The 21,808-nt window shown below is 39.1% G+C and overlaps 1 protein-coding gene across 2 annotated transcripts; it reads left to right on the plus strand.

The window, feature by feature from the left end:
• Positions 1 to 370: 370 nt before the first annotated feature.
• ADH6 (alcohol dehydrogenase 6 (class V)) lies at positions 371 to 17,349 on the plus strand. Of its 2 annotated transcripts, none has more exons than XM_080647120.1 (9): positions 371 to 519; positions 2,651 to 2,752; positions 4,877 to 5,009; positions 8,550 to 8,637; positions 8,746 to 8,962; positions 10,091 to 10,351; positions 11,586 to 11,721; positions 14,459 to 14,597; positions 15,248 to 17,349. In XM_080647120.1, exons 1-9 carry the CDS (start codon positions 502 to 504, stop codon positions 15,270 to 15,272), a joined length of 1,119 nt encoding a protein of 372 aa, XP_080503246.1. In that variant the 5' UTR covers positions 371 to 501; the 3' UTR covers positions 15,273 to 17,349. The 2 variants fall into 2 exon arrangements, with proteins under 2 accessions (XP_080503246.1, XP_080503247.1); XM_080647121.1 differs by having other exon boundaries at positions 465 to 620; positions 15,248 to 15,742.
• The last annotated feature ends 4,459 nt before the right edge of the window (positions 17,350 to 21,808 follow it).

Below are 21,808 nucleotides of genomic sequence, written 5' to 3' on the forward strand. Positions count from 1 at the left end.
CCCATGTTTGAGAAATAAGATAAAAATAAGATATACACTCTATTAGAAATTTAAACTTGTACATTTAAAAGACCAAATTTAAAACTCAACAGAGTACATATTAACACTAATGATTATTAGAAGGTTTAGTCCAGAATTTTTTTAAAAATCACTGCTTAAATATATGCTGTATAAAACCTCTCAAACCCCAACCCAATTATTCTTGTAATATCAGTCTTTGTATTCAAATTAGTTTTGCAATACTAATTATATATTATTGAAAGAGAAAATATTTTGCACAACTTCACTTTTTGTTCACTTTCACTGAGCTAAGTCTGTTTCCGATAAGAAATGGGATAATCTGAGTTTCAGGCATATCAGTGACAAGATTACACAAAAACGCAGGACCCAGTCTCTTGATCAACCTGTGTACTCTTGGACTTTCCACAGTGAAATTTGTAACCAGAATCTCCCTTTCTCAATATACTCATTTGTGGCGAGAAGACCACGAAGAAAGTCAGCATGAGTACTACAGGGAAAGTGAGTACAGCTTTCTTTATGTCATGTCACAATTGCGTCCATTTGTGTGCTTGTCTGTTTAACAACACCTCATCACTCAACTAGTCTCTATATTCCTAAAGGTGAGAGACTGTCTTAATCTTAGTTCCTCTCCTCCTTTCCCTTTGCTTTTACTCCCTGTATGTTTTGCCTTTCCCTGGTGTTCTCAATGCTTCCATAAGTAATATATCAAGCCCTATATGAACTTTCCAGAGTTGAAGACACATCCCCCTCCTTCAAAGATCTCATGGAGAGACAGAGTAATTATAAAAGAACTAGAGGCCCAGTGCACAAAATTTGTGCACTCGGCGGGGGGTGGGGGTCCCTCAGCCCAGCCTGTGCCCTCTCACAGTCCGGGAGCCCTCAGGGGATGTCCGACTGACAGCTTAAGCCCGCTCCCCACTTCTGGCTGAGCTGTGATCCCCCTGTGGGAGCGCACTGACCACCCGGGGCAGCCCCTTGTGTTGAGCATCTGCCCCTGGGTGGTCAGTGCACATCAAAGCAACCAATCATTCCACCATTTAATCGATTTCCATATTAGCCTTTTATTATATAGGATAATTATAAGAGTGCACAAGTGTTTTCTACAGCAACACCCTGGAGAACTTGTTGCTGGTGCCTCACCTTCCCCTCCACTCCGCCTCCTGCCCCCCCCAACCCCCGCAACCCCTAGGGTAACTCAGTCAGTAAGTTTGGGGGTAGGACCCAATAATTTGCAAATATTGATGCTGCTGGTCTGGGACTACACCTTCAGCACCACTACCTTATAATAATACTCTGCTTTGTTAAACCAGCTGGGGGAGACTAAAAATTTTATCCTCTAAAAATGAACTGCCTTATACTACTAAAAACAAAGTCTGTGTGCAAGGGTAGCAAGAGAGGGAGAGGAAGTGCTCCTAAGCTGACTAGACTTTCCACAGAAGGGGACACTTAAAATATTTTTTGTGCCAGGAGGGTAAAGTCAGAGGCAGGATGTGACCAGAAATAAGGCTGGAGAGATAGATAGGGAGAAGCTCATGGAGACTCTTATAGACCATGTCAACAGATCCTGATAAACTATTGGTAGCCATAATATTTTTAGGTAGGGGATGCTACATGGTCAGGATTATAGTTCAAATGGCAATGATATAGAGGATGGATTTGAAGGTGATGAACCCAAGCCAGGTAAAAGACAAGGTAAAGTCCTGGACCACACATTAGCAGCAGAAATGGAGAAGAGGGGACAGATTCCAGAAAGTTTTAGAATGTAGAGGTGAAGAGATAAAAATTAAGGCTACTTCCCAGGTTTCTTTCTTGGGTGAGTGAATAGGTTACATGGACACACATTGGAATAGAGAATGCAGAGGGAGGAGCAGATTGTGGGTAATGTCCACCACTGGTAGCAAGGGGTGGGGACAAGAGAAAGAAATAATGATGTGTTCATATTTTAACATGTTGAGTTTAAGATTCCTGAGGACATTCAAATAGCAGGTGAATAAATGAGTCTAGAGCTTAGATGTCTGTCCATAAATACAATCTGTCAAAGTCATCTACATAAAGGTGGTGGTAGAATCTACAAAAGTAGGTTAAAACACACAGGAAGAGAATTTATAGTGAGAACAGTGGTGGGCTGAAATCAGAAAAAGAACTACCTTGCCACCAACAACCTCTCCAACCTCAACCTGCCTGTGACCATCACCATTTGATGAATTGCCACAACTAGATGTTCTCCATTCCCTGCTCCATAACACACCCCTCCACTCCAAAACTGATTGTCTCCCACACCTAGGATCACAAACAACTCCCACACTGCAATGCCATTCCTACCCTGAGACAGCCACTGGACAGCTTCAAGATCAAAAGTATGGCATCTATCCTCTTGATTGTGTAGCACTATATAAATAAAATTAGTATTTCAAAACTAATTGGAATGAAGAGACTGATAGCACAAGAAAAGTTGGACTGAGGTCCAAGAGGCTACACATAGAATATATTTAAGCAATGACTTTTTTTTTTTTTTTTTTTTTTGCTTGAGTGTGGAAGACCTGGACTAAACCTTCTAATAATCATTACTATAGAATCCATCTCCCAAGCCTAAAGCGTTTCCCTTTCTGCCCCATGTTCCCTTTCCCAGGTGATCAAGTGCAGAGCAGCCGTACTCTGGAAGGCTGGTGCACCATTTTCCATTGAGGAGGTAGAAGTGGCCCCACCAAAGGCAAAGGAAGTTCGCATAAAGGTAAAAAGAAAAAAGACCTGTCTGGTTTGGCTCAGTGGATAGAGCGTCAGCCTACAGACTCAAGGGTCCCAGGTTTGATTCCGGTCAAGGGCATGTACCTTGGTTGCGGGCACATCCCCAGTAGGAGGTGTGCAGGAGGCAGCTGATCGATGTTTCTCTCCCATCGATGTTTCTAACTCTCTATCCCTATCCCTTCCTCTCTGTAAAAAATCAATAAAATATATATTTTTTTAAAAAGGTAGGAAGAAAAAATACACATTTCAACACCAAAATTCAGACCTGTTCACTGCAAGTTATACATTATTTTCACTATGTTAAATTCAGAAAGAAAACTACCTAATTTTCTATTTCTTTTTCATTAAACATTTCCATCTGTCTTTAAGTCCAGCCAGAGAAAAGGTTAGGGAGTTAGGGCATAGGCTAACTGCCCAAAGGATATTTATTCACAGCTGCAGTACTAAATACTACTTAAAAGAAGTTTCTACCACTTGACCATATTTTAATCTGTACTTTCATATTTGTTTATGACATTCTTCATGATATTTAAGTTATCTTGAAATCTGATATATGGAAAAAATGTGTTTGATTATAAATAAATCAAGTCTAACCCCTGGGAGGTCAGGTTAGGAATACCTGTTATTTTATAGATGAAAAGATTTTAATCCACTGAGGTGTAATGACTGGTCACAGAGCTAAGTAGAGCAAGAACACAGATGTCAACAACTTTCCTCAACTTTGGTTACACATTTGGAAGCACCTGAGAGCTTTGAAAAATGCTGGTAACTGGGTCCCACCCCCAGACATTCAGAATTTGTGATTTAATCGGTTTGGGGTGCAGTCTGGTCAGGAGAGTCTTTACATTTCCACCAGGGGCCACCAGACCAGAACATTGTCCACCTGACTTCATTGTTATTATTTAATTTTAATATGATGAATAAGCACTGTTTGTAATGGACTACAAAGAGGCAGTCCTTTTCTTTGTCACCTGTGCAATCCATGCCCCGTCTCAGAGTCTTCTCAGGCCTGCATCCATGCAGAGTGCACAGGAGGCCACATGGCCCACTCACTCCTACCCACAGGGTCAGCACTTACACAGCCAGATTTAGACCCAGACTCAAAGGTATACAACCATTATTTGACAAGCTACAAATATGAATCTTTCACCCATGAATTTGAACAAGATACAGAGACCGAGTAAAGCAGGAGATGGTAGGCACTGAAGAGACTGGAAGGTCTCCAGGACTGATTGCCATCTTTCACCATATATATATATATATATATATATATATATATATATATATATATATATATATGAAATAAGAAAAAGCCTGTCTTCAGAACATAGTATGCACATGTTGGATCAGAGTGTGGATCTGAAGACAAAGTCTGCTTCCTGGATTCTAGATCCATGAGGCCTAACTGCACTTCCACAGTTGGATTGTAAGCAATTTTACAGTATTCTTCCAATAATTCCCCTTTTACATGAGCAAATTTCAATAGATTTCAATTCTTGATGTGTGTGTGTGTGTGTGTGTGCACGTGCAACCAACCTCACACCCATTTAGAGATAAAGAAACTGACACTCATAAAGAATAATTTATCCCAGGTCACACAGCGAAGAAGGGCATAGCCAGGATTTCAGCCTTTCTGGACCACTGCTCCAGAGTGCCTCTGTTTTAAACTGTCTGACTAATTTACACCAAAAAGTGGGATTATGACTTGGACCAATAACGCAATTATAATAGAAGATAGTATCTTTTTCCTTCCTGTGTTCCAATTCCTTCATTCCTATCATTGGGCTTTCTCCTCCTCCACACTCGCACACGCAAGCTCCAATGAAGGACAAGGTAAGATATTTGATGTCACAATGTGGTTTTACAACTCCGTCTCCTGAACCCATTCTGACCTCCCCAGTAAATTTTAAAATCATCATTTTGATTCTGAAATTACCTAATAAAAAACATTGCATTGCTTTAAACAAATTATTAACACAATAAAATTATTAGAAATGAAACTAAGAAATATGCAGCATATCAACCTAGAAAAAATATTTAAAACATTAACAATTCTAAAACACCTTATCTGAGACAGAGAAAATTATGTTACTCTTTGCCTTCCATACAGATCACAGCTACGGGGCTCTGTGGTACCGAGATTAAAATGTTGGAGAATCAAATGCAGTATCCCATCATTTTGGGCCATGAAGGGGCTGGAATCGTTGAGAGTGTGGGAGAAGGAGTGAGCACCGTGAAAACAGGTATGAACGGGCTTCGTACCTGGAGTTAGGAAATAGCAGCAACTTGGAACTTACATCAGGAAAATATGAGATCCAGTGACATAAAATAGAAATGTTGACCGTTTGTTAGAAAAAGAATAATCTATACTAATAAAAAGGTAATATGCTAATTAGACCGGACGTCTTCCAGACGCCCTTCCTGACAAAGCTGGGCCCGGGAGAAGCTGCCTGCCCACGGTCCCAGGTGCCTATGGCTGTGGCCCAGGAGAAGCCACCCACCCCAGTCCCGGGTGCCTGTGGCCAGCCAGAGGGAGGGAAGCCCGGGTCTCGGGTTCCTGCGGCTGGCTGGAGGAGGAAAGCCTGGGTTTTGGGTGAGGGGTCATGGCAGAGGCGGTAAGGGAGATCAGGCAGGCAGGCAGAGGGATTAGGGGCAATCAGGTAGGCAGGCAGATGAGGGGTTAGGAGCCAGCAGTTCCGGATTACAACCTAAACCAGCAGTCGGACATCCCCTGAAGGGTCCCGGACTGGAGAGGATGCAGGCCGGGCTGAAGGACTTCCCCCCTCCAACCCGTGCATGAATTTCGTGCACTAGGCCTCTAGTTATAAAAAAAAAAAAAAAAAAAAAAAACACTAAATGTATATATCCTTTGCATTTATATTTTGATATTAATAAGGACAAGAACTAAAATGCATTGAAACAGAACCTGAAAGTATAAATGAGACAAAAATGTACAAAAAGAAGTGTATTGTTGAATAATTTATGTAAATGAAGCATCTGATAAATAGTCAAACAGTGGAACCAAATAGAGAAGGAGCCCAGAACTGGATCAAATATATACATAGAAATAAAATGCAGGATTAGGTCTGGCTTTTAAATATGAGGAGAAAAACATGATTATTCAATAAATGACATTGAAATAACTTGCGAGTCTTCGGGGGAGGGGGAAATTGCATCGCTATTGCATTCTTTATATTAAAAAAATAATGCTATATGAATCCTAGAATTAAATGTGAAAAAAAAACCTAAAAGGACATTGTATTATTTCAGAGAAGAAAGTTTAATCAGAAACACACACAGAGAGATGATGTAAATAATATATAAAGTTGACAACATAAAAATTGTTTTTTAAATTCCATTTATAAAAATAACTCTCCCAGCCCTGGCTGGGGGTGGCTGAGTTAGTTAGAACGTCATCCCATACATCAAAAGGTTTCAGGGTCAATTTCCGGTTAGGGCACATAACCTAGGTTTTGGGTTTGATCCCCGGTCAAGGTGTGTACGGGAAGAAACTGATAAATGTTTTTTCTCTCATATCGATGTTTCACTCTCTCTTCCTTCCTCTCTCTCTAAAAATCAATAAAAACATATCCTCTGGTAAGGATTAAAAAATAAAAATGCCCTCCCCAAATCAGTAAACAAATTTAAAAATGGGCAAATTTCTTTATTATAAAGAATTCTTTAAAAGCAATTTTTAAAAAAACCAGCCCAGCAGTATAATGGGTATAATGGGCAAAGGAAATACATGATCTAGTAAGTAGGGGAAAATATATACAGATTAGAAAAGATTTAAAAGTTTGATAATATATAAGGTTGATAAGAGTGTAGGCAACCAACTTCTTTGTAGCTTATTATTTGAAAAGTAAATTTACACAACTTTAAATTTGGCAATATGTAACATCATTTATATGCACCTAATTTGGACTCAATACTTCCAATTCTAGAAAGTTGTTCCACAGATATATACCCATGTCATAGCTTTCTATTGCTGATGAAAGAAAAAAAATCACTGCAAATTTAGCAGCTTAAAACAAAACAAATTTACCATCTCCGTTTTTGTATGTCAGAAGTCTGGGTGGGTTTGACTGGGTTCTCTATTTAGGGTCTCACAAGGTAGAAATCAAGGTTTTGGCCAGCTGGGTTCTTATCTGGAGACTCTGGATAGCCCAGTTCCTTGAGGTTGTAGGACTGACCAGTTACCCTCAGCTTTTTGAAGCTGTTCACATTCCTTCCTATGTGGCCCCTTCACCTACTTGCCTCAAAGCAACAATAGCACATCAAATCCTTCCGGTGCTTTGAATTGCTTTGTCTTTCTCTCCTGGGTCTGCCTAAAGATTCCAGGGTACTCCCTATTTCCATGTCAATTGATTAGTGCCTTTAAATACAGCAGAGCTCCTCTTTCTATATAACATATTCACAGTCACAGTAACATGTTCAGTTTCTGGGGATTAGGAAGGATGTCTTTGGAGTACCATTTTGGAATTCTGCCTACCATAGCCCAGATGTGCACAAAATATTTATTGCATTGTTATTTATCATGTTGGGAAAACACACACACAAAAAAAAATATTAACAGGAAATAACCTAAATGTTCAGGAGACCAGTTAAATCAATTATGATATATCTATACAACAAAGTTCCACATAACTATTAAACAAAATGATAGAGTGCTATATGTACTAAAATGAGAAATCTCCAATTTATATTGTTAAGTAAAAAACCAAGACCTAGCCCTGGCTGGTGTTGTTCGATTCTCAGTCAAGGGGTCCATCCCTGGCCCTGGTTGGGGAATGTGCAGGAGTGTGCAGGAGGCAACTCATCTATGGGTCTCTCTCATCTCTCTCTCTCTCTCTCTCTCTCTCTCTCTCTCTCTCTCTCCCTTTCCTCCCTCTCCTCCCTCCCCACTCCCTTGCTCCCTTCCATTCTCTCTATAAATCAACGGAAAAAATATCCTCAGATGAAGATTAACAAAGAAAAACAAAAACCAAGGCCTACCCGGGGTAAATAACATGCTAGCCTTTGCATTTTTAAAGGGGTTATATCTCTAAAAATACCATGGACCCTGAGAAGAGTAACTGTCTCTAGGGTGGGGGAAAGGGAACTGGAGACTAGGGCTAAGCTTCACATTTGTGCAGTTTAAGTTTTTACCATATGTATGTCTGTGTTACTTTTTAAAGACTAAAAAATAAAACAAAAGAACCTACATCCTACAAAGGTTTTTAACTAAAAATATGAAATAAATTACTCTAGTTTACAGTGATAAACACTGGGGCAGTAAGAAAGTCCATCTTAGGCAAGTTATTCTGATCTTCTCCTTATATGTTGAATATTACTAGAGAAATCTACTTACCTTTGTCTCCATGGCCAAGGAGAAAGAACCGATGTAAAATACATAGCACAGCATATAGGCAATCCTTTTTCCTGGATCCAGAAGCTTATGTTGTGAACATGTGGTATCCATGTTTATAAATCCAATTCCTGACACCAGAAAGTGTGGAAGATTAAAGATTTAGCTTAATGGCTAACATTTGAATCTTCAGGATAAATTACAAAGGAGGCAAATCTGGGGCCAGCTCCTAGGGATTTAGCCACTGAGCCCAGGGAGACCCAGATGCCAAAGACATCCCTTCTTTTTGTAACTATTTCATATTCTCCACAGTTAAATGTGGAGATTGCTCTTAGTACTCATATTTTTCTTGGGTGCCTTGCTGTTTACATTTTAAGAAACAGCTATCTCTTTACTTTAAAAGATAACATCTTATTAAATGATTTTGTTCTCTTAGGTGATAAAGTTATCACACTCTTTCTACCACAGTGTGGAGAGTGTGCCTCATGCCTTAATTCTGAAGACAACTATTGTATACAACTCAAGTAAGTTTTTACTAAATATTTTCTTTTTGAAAAATTAATTCAATGTCCTTGGAAGGAATATAAGCTTACTAATTCAAAATAAAAAAAAATTTTTTTGGTCTATTAAAGACAGTCGTATACCAGCCTGATGACTGATGGTACCAGCAGATTTACTTGCAAGGGAAAAACAATATATCACTTTGCCAACACGAGCACCTTCTCTGAATACACAGTGATAAGAGAAATCTCAGTTGCCAAGATTAACGCAATGGCTCCTCTGGAGAAAGTATGCCTCATTAGCTGTGGTTTTTCCACTGGGTACGGTGCTGCAATCAATACTGCCAAGGTGAGAATCATTTATACCCATTATGATTGGAACTCTTGGTATATGGTGTTGATCAGCCTCGTGCATCTGGGCCATATCTGATCATTCAACCTGAGGAAGAATCACAAACCTGCCTCAAAACACCCTGAGTTCTTTACAATCTGTCTAGTCATCCCATACCCTCATCAACATCTTTCCCATTCCCTCTTAGTCAATAGAAAATGCCAAATTATGTCTGGATGCCATTGACAAGTGGAGACAGCAGGAATTACTGGAGTTATACATAACACAGTCACAAAATGGCTATGTGTCTTCCATATTCCAGCTCTTTCTTTTTTTCATTCAACAACCATTTATGGAGTCATTCACTGTTGCAGGTATAGAGATTTAGCAGCTATCAAAGGTCATCAAGCTTCTATTCTGTTGTATAATGCATCAGGTGGTGATCCATGCTCATGAAAAGAAAAGGAGAGTAGAAAGATCAACTGATGAAAGGGGTGTTGCTATATAAAACAGATTGGTCAGGCAACCCCATTCTGATTGAGTGGGTTGCTGTTATACTTCTGTTTTGGAACATCACCCAATCCTGCCCGGCTCCACTGTTTAATTGGCTGTTGAATTTTAGTTCTTTTTTTCCCCAATTTTCATTAGTCCCAATACTATACAAAGAGATAGGATGGAAGGGATTCAATTTAAATTAGTCTCATTTGGGACTCAATAAGAAATAAGACTTTGCCTTCATAAGGCATTGACATTGTAAGTAATGGAAAGTTTACAGATATTTACAAGAAAAGAGAAGGGAAGGGTTGCAGGAATTTGGAGATTGTTTTAAAGAACTCAAAATATACTAAATTAAGTAAATACTGAGCCAAATAAGTCTTAAGGCTCAAAGAAAGTTCATTAAACTGCTTCTATCCATGCTAATTCCTGGGTTGAAATGCACTATTTGCAGGTAATTTTTTGCTCCTCTGGTAAAAAAGTATCCCACATTTAGAAATACTTTGAGAAATTACAACTTTAGTTATAATATGTTTTATTTGAAAATATCCTTTGCTTAAGTCTCAAAAAAGTATATACAGGCTTGGTCTTTCCAACCTGAGTGAATGTGCGTGTTCTCTTTGCTTTTGTTGTATGCTTTTATGTGCTCAGGTGACCCCAGGCTCCACCTGTGCGGTGTTTGGCCTCGGAGGAGTCGGCCTGTCTGTTGTCATGGGCTGTAAAGCAGCTGGAGCCGCCAGGATCATTGGGGTGGACATCAACAAAGACAAATTTGAGAAGGCAAAGCAAGTGGGTGCCACTGAGTGCATCAGCCCACAGGACTTCAAGAAACCCATCCAAGATGTTTTAGTTGAAATGACAGGTGCTGGTGTGGAATTTTGCTTTGAGGTCATCGGAAATCCAGAAATGGTGGTATGTAATCCTCTGGAATGAAAATTACCAAATTTCTACCAAACATCACTTTAGATTTTACTTGAATAAAACTTCTAAAACTTCTTCCACATTTCTGTATTTGATTTTCCTGTGCTCATGACATCCCACCTGATACCCTCTGTCCACTCCTATAAATCTATTCATTACCCTAGAACTCCCATACTGTGTTTTTCTTCTCTCTCCCCTCAATGGCATGAAGGGAATCATGCCATTCCTTTCAAATAAGCAGACAACCTCCAATAAATAGGACAGAAAGGCCTTGTTAAGAATTCTCAACGGATTATTTCATAACAAGCAGAAGCCCAGTAACTTAATGTCTAAGCCAGAAGATTTAGGCAGGATAAGAAAAATATTGGATTAATGATCCTATAAAGCAATGTGAGCTTTGCACTCATAGCAGTCTTTCAGGTTGGATCTGAGATAAGCTTCCAAGGAAAATATTTACCAATCTTGATTAAATAGACTCATTTCAAAAATAAAGAAAAAAAGATGTTGTTTTTCTGGCTAAATGTGGTTGCTATAAGAGAATATGAATGGAGAAGAAGTTATTTTGCAACTTGAGACTTGCTTTCCTGGGAGATTTGTAGAAACAATGTAAAGATTGGGTTGTACGGCTCCGTCAGAAGAATGGAAACCCAAGAACTGCCTCTTCCAGCCTAGGTCCTTTCTTTAGCTTACAAAACCTTTTCACTCCTCACTACACATAACTCTCCTCTTCTGTTCAAAGATATAGGAAAACCTTTCCCACAGACAGTCAGGCTCTGAGAAATAGCCTTTCAAAATAACTAATGGGAACATTAGTTTATCACTTTGCTAATACATGATGTAATACAAATATCCAATTGTACTCTTTTATGTTGAAAAGAAGATGTCAACTCTAACCATCAGTATCAGCAATGGTTCTTATTAAAATTAGTAGTAGCAGTAGTAGTAATGATAGTAGTATTACCACCATAGATATTAGTATTTTAATTTTTAAATTTCTATCTGTTTAATTTAAAATGCCAAATACTATATATACTTGGCAGTACACAATGTCTTATTGATGTTTCAGCATATCCTTGTAAGAAAAATGTTATTTCAAATGAGGACAGAGAGAGCCATAAAAGAAGGTCACAGACCATTCAGCAGTCAAGCTGAGATTTAGACTTAAGTCCCTACCTCTGAAGTACATCTTTTAACCCCTGCATTGTCTTGCATTGCTTTCCAACAGGCAGCTGCCCTGGCTTCCTGCCATGAGAGCCATGGAGTCTGCGTGATTGTTGGGCTCTTGGATTATGGTGTCCAGCTCAACATCAATGGCTACTTGTTCTTCTCAGGACGTTCTTTGAAGGGATCTGTTTTTGGAGGTATGGATGAAGCAAAAAAGAGTGGAAATGTGAGGGGTTTGGAGATGGTATAATAGATAAATGTATCATAAATGCTTGAGAAGCCACATAAAAAAAGAGCTTTAGACTACAGTTTTTGTTTCAACACAAATATCCAATATAGGGAGATGGATATTGGATATCTACAGTTGCCTCTTGGTAAGCTTTTTCTCGCAAAGAGAGAGAAGAGACTTTACAAAATTGATTGGTGAAGAAGCCAATGTGCAAAGTTTAATGCAAATTCTAAATTAAAAAGGAAAGGCAATTTTGTGATCAATAACTATACATCAATTGAGTTATATACCTGCCAACTGGCGTTCTTTGGAGGATATATTGAACCATTAGTGGTCATTGTTCAAAAAATGTAAATCTTACATGAAACAACTGAGTTGTCATTATACCAACTCAAACTATATTAAACATAATAGATTTATGACTAACAAGAAATACTACTGATAACAAGCAAATGATATTTATTTTTGAGAGAGAAAAAAATCACAAAGTACTTTGATTTTTACATTATTTTAAAATTTTATAGATTTTAGAAGTCTTTTATGAAAAAGAATAAAGAAGATAAATTAAATAAATCTGTTTAGGAACCTGTGCTTATAAACAAGTAATCTGATATTTAAGAAAAAATATATTTAGCCAGAGATTTTGGGGCAATCTGAATTCTTGGGCAAAAGAGATGAGAATTAGGAGCCATCTGCATTATTTGGACTAGTGAGCTAGCTGTGGTCTCCAAATTAGCTATGGTAGGGTAGTCTTACAGGTATTAGGAGTCTTACTCTGTTCATTTACAAAAATGATTGATAGATAAATGACAGAGCCAGAGAAAAAGGCAAAAATCCAGTTTAGATTGTACTTCCAGTTCCTTCATTTGGGATCGTTGGACAAACACACTGTTGTTTCCCTCTATTGTGTTTACAGACAATAACTGCTGATTACAAATACATATACTCAGCTAACTCCTGTAAAATAAGGTCACCAATATTTTAAATAATCCTCATAAAGAAACTATGTCACTGGCCACTTAAACATTCACATAATGACCATTAAGTTAATTCCTTTCTCTGGTTCAATAGTTTTCAATTAAGGGTAGCATTTAATGGGTGTTGAACAGGCCTGCTAAACTTCCTGCAATTTACACTGGAAGACTTTTCCCACCCAAAATGCAATCAGGCATTCTCCTGATGACTGAGACAAGTTAATGGGAAATCCCTTGGCTGACCCCACCTTTCCCTGGGCCATTCTTACTGCCATTAGTGCTGTTGTCAAGAAACACTGCCTAGCCTAGTCTGTGTTCCTGGGGCCTTCCTTTTTGGATTGTTTGGTTGGAAGAAGAAACAAAACAAAAAAAAGTGAAAGTGTTCCTTATATAGATAGGAACATGCTTTATCCGATCACCAAGCAGCAAAACATAAAAACAAAGACAGTAGATCTTAAAAGCTGTCATCACAAGAAAAAAAATGTGTAACTATGTGTGGTGATGAATGTTAACTAAACTTGGTTTAATCGTAATCATTTTACAATATATACATACATCAAATCATTATATTGTACACTGAAAACTAATACAATGTTATATGTCAGTGATATCTCAATTTTGAAAAAAATATAAAAACAAATAGAAAAATACACTAGCCCTTCATGCCATGACATAAAGCACATTGGAATTCTTGATTACATATATCAGAGACCAACTTAAAGGCAAAATACATTCCTTGGAATAGTTTTGGGTAATTTTGAGAATAGGTGAGAAGACTGAAGAACGTGGGTGGCCCAGGCTGGAACCCAGAAAAGCACGTTAACTGCCAAGATCCCGTCAAAGGATGAGCTGCTGAGGACACTTGCCTCCTTGCACAGTTACACCACACTCTCCCTTTCCAGAAACAGGCAGACCACAGCTCTATGTGGTGACTTGCTGACATGTTGCTTAGCACAGTCCTAAATATAGAAATAGTATTTCTTGAAAATTATGAAAACAGAAAATGCAACGCTAAGTTTCCGTTCCCTTGGCTGACCCCACCTTTCCCTGTGCAATTCTTACTTCCAGAAAAAAAAACATTTTATTCTTATCTTGCTGTATACACATTCTTTGTTCCAAAAACTGCCACTGAGATCACCGCCAAGCGGAAATTCTTCTCTTCCCTTAAGATATTTGGCTCTTCCATGAAACTGCAGACCAAAACGACACACGAAATGTCCTATTCCTGACTTTTGAATTGCTTTCTTTCATAATTCCCAAGACTTTGGCCTTTTTTTTTTTTTTCTTTTTTGTATAGGATATCCCCCCCAAAAATGTATTCACACACTTTGAATAATTATAAAGGCGGTGCTTATTAAAATAAATTTCCTTTTCAAAATTGAGCTATCAGCTCTTAAAGTGTGAAAACACGTTTTGGGGACAACTTATACATTAGATGTGGGCTCCCAGCTCCCAGACAGTGCAACCCGACACCAAAACATCTGAGATAAGGGCCACAGTCCACTTGCTTTCAGTAAATTCTCTATAGCACCAGAGGTCTCAAGACTTTTAGGAGAACAGCCTTCTACACAGACTATATGTTTGGGACAGGCATTCTCCTGATGGCTGAGACAAGTTAATGGGAAATCCTTAGATCCTCAGTCAAAGCCAACACCTCCAGCAGTTCACCTGGCCCTTCCTGTAGAGTGAGTCTCATGAATAAAATCTCTTGTTAATCTGTTGTATTTCCAGGCTGGAAAAGCAGAGAGAACGTCTCTAAACTGGTTTCAGATTATATGGCAAAGAAGTTTAATCTAGATCCACTGATTACCCATACTATGAACCTTGATAAAATTAATGAAGCTGTTGAATTCATGAAAACCGGAAAATGGCAAGTTCCTCCACTAATCTTTATGTCTGAGTGTTTGGGGGATGGGAAAGGGTGTGTGGGAGTCGGAGGCAGGGAAAGGAAGTCGTGGCTGGTGAACCACATGCAGACAAGCGAAGGAGGTTTCAGAAATCTGTAAAGCATCTCCTCTCCCTCTTTAATTTATTCCCAGTCTATCAATGCAATCCTTGAAATATTTAAGTGCTCATCTACCCTCACCATTCGTATTTTATTTCCAATTTGGCATTTTTTTATATGACACATTAACCAATGAGTTTAGCTCAGAAAATTTTAGCTCAAGTTTGAGTTCACAGTTTTTGAAGAGGCCATGGTTGTTCTATTTCAAAGGGGGGAATTATCCCTAGAATTCTAGATTCTGACACCTACCTTTGGCCCACAAACAGAACTCCAGCCATCAACTGGACACTTGCCCTCCCCACAGAGTACAGACCTGCTTACATGTTCCTCCCCCTCGGAGCTGGGTGTCATTTTGAAAAATCTCACCACCGATTTAATCTCTCCATTTTTCACATAACATGAACAGAAGGAATCTAACTTACTTACTGGTCTACAAAGTGAAAATGAGAAATCCCAAACACAAATGTTGCTTTGGAACTGTTTTAACTTCTTTTTTTCTTTTTTTTTTTTTTCAGTATTCGCTGTGTCATGTTACTTTAAGTACAATGAAATGAACACAAGATCTGTGGTATATTTCACCAACTAAATTGCATCCTGTATAACTTCCATGACTGAGAAGAATTGTCCACCCAGCGCTGTTTCTATGGTCTTGCCTCTGATTCATTCAGTAGTGGGCTCATATCTGACTTCTGCTCTCACCACCTCATCAAAATTGGTCTTATGTCACCCAGTCTCACCCAGGAACATCTCCCTGTTAGAGCTAGTTTAGGGTTGATTTGAATCACCTAATTCCAAACCCTTCAAACAAATAGTCACCCCAAGATACTCCCATTTTCATAGTTGCCCCTACCTCTGGGCCCCTGTTTCTTTGCACACATGAAACTCCACTCATTTCACACTGAAGAAATAAAATTCACCATTCATGAGTTTATTGAACATTCGGGTTAAAGCAAGCTGATGGGGGAAGGGGACTTTATCACATTAACTTAAATAAATCTCAGTTAAACACTAAGTACTTCATTCTTAGTATTACTCACCCCAGAGAAACTTCTACTGGTATTTCATCTAATATAACCCAGCCTCAAACCATCGCTTACAGTACTTCTATGTCACTCACCTCTTCTCTCATGGATTGCCAAAGGAACTTTAAGTTCTTCTTTAATTGGCCAGGACAATTTAGCTCTCAGCAGTTTGTGTCACCTGGTTTCATAGCCAAGCCATCTAAAATTCAGCAGAAAGAAAAGGGGGCTTGAAAGAAAAGGGGAGTCATTAATTACCAGGATCCATGCGCCCCAGGAGGCAGCTGTGGTATTAAACAATAAAACTGGCTTTTATTCCACTCTCCAAGGAAAGAGGGGATAGTGTGTAGTTGTTACCAATGTGTATCATAGTTTCTTTCCTTCAAGAAGTAGATGAGATAAAGACAAGGTCCAGCAGTGATTTGTGGCACCCAATCCCTCTCTACCCATGCCCCCACTTCTCTGCCCTACTCCTTCGTAATTCTCCTAGAACCTGGGTTAAGATTGAGCCCTCATGGGATATGACTTCTTCCCTATTCCCTAGAGTCTCTTTCAAACCCTCTTCTCCAACACACACACCAGAGCTCCCTTCCTAGTTAAGGTCTCTTCTGCTGCAGTTTGGGCTCCCCTAGATCTGAAGCCACTAGATCAGACAGGGGTCCCGTGGGTCAGCAGACCTCGACAGACCTCGGGAAACCAGGAGATGAGATGTCATGCTTTTACCTAGTCCAGTCGCTTGATGATTTAAGATCATCCAGGAAGGTGAGCTACATCCCCGGCCTATCTCTGCAGTCACAGCTGCCACTTCTGTCAAAAGGCTCTCATTAGACTGATTCCCACACTGAGAAGCAGCATCATGAGATGGGCAACCTACCTTTCCTTCAGGGTCCCTGCCTCCTACAAACAGAGGGGATAGGCACTATCAAACATATTCTTTCTCTTCCAAACTGTGTCTCCAGTGGGAGCGGGGCTCTCCTTCAGCGGGTTCAACCCTTAGCCTCCAGCAGAACTCTTCGAGTCCTAATGCAAGAATGGACAACTAAGCAAGGAAAAATGATTAACTTCAATGCCAACTAGTAATTTGTTTTTGCATCTGGCTGTTTTTGCATCTGTGCTGTTTATTCTCAAGCACAGTTGTCTCTGGGGCCTTTCCCCCTCCCGCTTCGGAATAGAAAATGGCTTATATATTGGTTTTATTCAACCTGCTGTCTGTGTTAGAATCAGAGAAGGGTCTGGGTCCCAGTGGGCTGCCACTGCTGGCTGCCTCCTCTCTGGTCATCATAAAGAGTATTTTGACAAAGATGGAGGGCTCAGAATAGGGCATGCCCTACCAGGGATGCCTCTGCCAACAAGGAAGTGGCACTCTCCTCCATCTCCCCAAGTCTGAGCGGGATGCCCAACTCTGCTTTGCTCTGCTCTGAGCCTCTGTTCCCTGAGGGCAGCTCAGCATGCCCCTGCCCTGCCATTCGAATTAACCTTACTAACACTGAGAACTTGGAGAAGTCTTCAGGTCTTGGGGGGGTCTGAGTCTGCCCAAAAAATGCTTTGCTGTCAACAACACCTACATCCTACCCCAATAAAGCCCACTTCTTTTTTTTTTTTCTTTTTTTTTTCAAATTTTTATTAAGGTATTATATATGTATATATCTTACCATTGCCCCCCACCCCCACCCCACTCCCATACATGCCCTCACCCCCCAATGTTTTGCATCTGTTGGTTACTCTTATATGCATGCATACAAGTCCTTCAGTTGATCTCTTATTTCCCCCACCTCTCCCTAACCTTACCGCTGTAATTTGACAGTCTGTTTGATGCTTTACTGCCTCTGTAACTATCTTTTTGTTCATCAGTTTATAATGTTTTTCATTATCCCCAAATGAGTGGGATCATGTGGTATTTTTCTTTCATTGACTGGCTTATTTCACTTAGCATAATGTTCTCTAATTCCATCCAAGTGCCTACAAATGGTAGTAATTCCTTCTTTTTTATGGCAGCATAGTATTCCATTGTGTAGATGTACCATAGTTTTCTGATCCAGTCATCTGCTGACGGGCATCTAGGCTGTTTCCAAATCTTAGCTATTGTAAATTGTGCTGCTATGAACATAGGGGTGCATATATCCTTTCTGATTGGTGTTTCTGGTTTCTTAGGATATATTCCTAGGAGTGGGATTACTGGGTCAAATGGGATTTCCATTTTCAGTTTTTTGAGGAAACTCCATACTGTTCTCCACAGTGGCTGCACCAGTCTGCATTCCCACCAGCAGTGCACGAGGGTTCCTTTTTCTCCGCATCCTCGCCAACACTTGTCGTTTGTTGATTTGTTGATGATAGCCATTCTGACAGGTGTGAGATGGTATCGCATTGTTGTTTTGATTTGCATCTCTCGGATAATTAGTGACTTTGAGCATGTTTTCATGTGTCTCTTGGCCTTCCTTCTGTCTTCTTTCGAAAAGATTCTATTTAGGTCCGTTGCCCATTTTTTTATTGGATCCCTTATCTTCCTTTTATTAAGTTGTATAAGCTGCCTGTAGATGTTGAAAATTAAACCTTTATCAGTGATACCATTTGCAAATATGTTCTCCCATACAGTGGGGTTTCTTGTTGTTTTGTTGATGGTTTCTTTTGCTGTGCAAAAGCTTTTTATTTTGATGTAGTCCCATTTGTTTATTTTCTCTTTGGCTTCCATTGCCCTAGGGGCAGTATCAGTGAAAAAGTTCTTTTGGCATATGTCTGAGATTTTGCTGCCTGTGGATTCCTCTAGTATTTTTATGGTTTCCCGTCTCATATTTAAGTCCTGTATCCATTTTGAGTTTATTTTTGTGTATGGTGTAAGTTGGTGATCTAGTTTCATTGTTTTGCATGTATCTGTCCAATTTTCCCAACACCATTTATTGAAGAGACTGTCTTGACTCCATTGTATGCTCATGCCTCCTTTGTCAAATATTAATTGCGCATATTGGTTTGGGTCGATATCTGGATTCTCTATTCTATTCCATTGATCTATATGTCTGTTCTTGTGCCAGTACCAGGCTGTTTTGAGGACAGTGGCTTTGTAATACAGCTTGAAATCTGGTATTGAGATCCCTCCTACTTTATTCTTCTTTCTCAGGATTGCTGTGGCTATTCGGGGTCTTTTTTTATTCCAGATGAATTTTTGGAGAGTTCTTTCTAGGTCTGTGAAATATGCTGTTGGTATTTTAATGGGGAGTGCATTGAATCTATAGATTGCTTTGGGTAGTATGGACATTTTGATGATGTTGATTCTACCAATCCATGAACATGGTATGTTCTTCCATCTGTTTACATCTTCCTCTATCTCTTTTTTCAGTGTCCTGTAGTTTTCCGCATATAGGTCTTTTACCTCCTTGGTTAGGTTTATTCCTAAGTATCTTAATTTTTTTGGTGCGATGGAGAATGGGATTGCTTTTTTAGTCTCTCTTTCTGTAAGTTCACTGTTGGTGTATAGAAATGCCATAGATTTCTTGGCGTTAATTCTGTATCCTGCTACATTGCCGAATTCATTTATTAAGTCTGTTAGTTTTTTGATGGAGTCTTTCAGGTTTTTTATGTACAATATCATGTCATCTGCAAATAAGGACAGCTTTACTTCTTCTTTTCCAATTTGGATGCCTTTTATTTCTTCTTCTTGTCTAATTGCAATGGCTAATACTTCCAGTACTATGTCAAACAGGAGTGGTGAGAGTGGGCATCCTTGTCTTGTTCCTGTTCTTAGGGGAAATGGTTTTAGTTTTTGCCCATTGAGTATGATGTTAGCTGTGGGTTTATCATATATAGCTTTTATTATGTTGAGGTATGATCCCTCTATTCCCACCTTGTTGAGAGTTTTTATCAAGAAAGGGTGTTGGATTTTGTCAAATGCTTTTTCTGCATCAATTGATATGACTATGTGATTTTTATCTTTCAATTTGTTTATGTGAGGTATCACATTTATTGATTTTCGGATATTGTACCATCCTTGCATTCCTGGAATAAACCCTACTTGGTCATGGTGTATGATCTTTCTGATGTACTGCTGGATCCGATTTGCTAGAATTTTGTTGAGGATTTTGGCATCTACATTCATGAGGGATATTGGCCTGTAATTCTCCTTCATTGTGTTGTCTTTATCTGGTTTTGGTATTAGGGTGATGCTGGCTTCATAGAAAGAGCTTGGAAGTGTCCCTTCCTCTTGAATTTTTTGGAATAGTCTGAGGAGGATAGGTTTTAGTTCTTCCTTGAATGTTTGGTAAAACTCTCCTGTGAAGCCATCTGGCCCCAGGCTTTTGTTTGCTGGAAGCTCTTTGATGACTGCTTCAATTTCTTCCATAGTTACTGGCATGTTGAGCTGTTTAGATTCTTCTTGGTTGAGTTTTGGAAGGTTATATTTTTTCTAGGAATCTGTCCATTTCCTCCAGGTTGTCCAGTTTGTTGGAATAGAGTTGTTCGTAGTATTTTTTAACAATCCTTTGTATTTCGGCGGGATCTGTTGTTATTTCACCTCTTTCATTTCTGATCTTGTTTATTTGGGTCCTCTCTCTTTGCTTCTTGGTGAGCCTGGCTAGAGGTTCATCAATCTTGTTTATCCTTTCAAAGAACCAGCTCTTGGTTTTGTTGATCTTTTGTATTGTTTCTTTGGTCTCGATGTCGTTTATCTCTGCTCTGATCTTTATTATTTCCTTCCTTCTGCTTACACTGGGCTTTTCTTGTTGCTCTTTTTCTAACTCTTTGAGTTGTTGGGTTAGGTAATTTATTACCATTGTTTCTTGTTTTTTGCAGTAGGCTTGTAGAGCTATGAAATTCCCTCTCAAGACTGCTTTCGATGTGTCCCATAGATTTTGGATTGTAGTGTTTTCATTGTCATTTGTTGCCATGATGTTTTTTATTTCTTCTTTGATCTCTCTGGTAACCCAGTCATGGTTTAATAGCATGCTGTTTAGCCTCCATGTGTTTGATTTCTTTGGGTTGTTTTTATTGTAGTTGATTTCCAGTTTTATGCCACTGTGGTCTGAGAAGATGCTTGATATGATTTCTATCTTCTTGAATTTGAAGAGACTTTGACTATGTCCCAACATATGGTCTATCTTTGAGAATGACCCATGTGCACTTGAGAAGAATGTATATTCTGTGGCTTTGGGGTGAAATGTTCTGAAGATGTCAATTAATTCCATCTGGTCTAGTGAGTCATTTAGGATTGATGTTTCTTTGCTGATTTTTTGTTTAGAGGATTTGTCCAATGGTGATAGTGGGGTATTAAAGTCTCCTACTATGATTGTATTGCTGTCAATCTCTCCCTTGATATCCTCCAGGAGTTTTTTTATGTATTTGGGTGCTCCTGTATTGTTGCATATATGTTTACCAGAGTTATTTCTTCTTGTTGGATTGCTCCCTTTAGTATTATGAAGTGGCCTTCCTTATCTCTTGTTATGTCCTTCAGTTTGAGATCTAATTTGTCAGATATAAGTATTGCTACCCCAGCTTTTTTTTTCAGTTCCATTTGCCTGGAAAACCTTTTTCCATCCCTTCACCCTCAGTCTGTGTGCGTCTTTTTTTCTGAGGTGGGTTTCTTGTAGACAGCAGATATATGGGTCATGTTTTCTTATCCAATCCATTACCCTATGTCTTTTGATTGGGGCATTTAATCCATTTACATTTAAAGTTATTATTGATAGGTACTTATTTGTTGCCATTCCTATTCTTTACACCTGTGTTCCTTCTTTGCTTCCTATTTTTTTTTTTTTTTTTTTTACAGCAGACCCTTCAGCATTTCTTGCATTGCTGGTTTGGTGGTAATAAATTCCCTTAGTCCTTTTTTGTCTGTGAAGCTCCTGATATCACCTTCAATTTTGATTGATAGCCTTGCTGGGTACAGTATTCTTGGGTTCAGACCCTTCCTTTGCATGACTTTGTATATTTCATTCCATTCCCTTCTGGCCTGATGAGTTTCTGTTGAGAAATCAGTTGCTAGTCTGATGGGGGTTCCTTTGTATGTAACTTTCTGTCTCTCTCTTGCTGCTTTTAAGATTCTTACTTTGTCGTTGGTGTTTGCCAATTTAA

This window comes from Plecotus auritus (genome assembly GCF_963455305.1).
Source record: "Plecotus auritus genome assembly, chromosome: 1".
NCBI lineage: Eukaryota > Metazoa > Chordata > Mammalia > Chiroptera > Vespertilionidae > Plecotus > Plecotus auritus.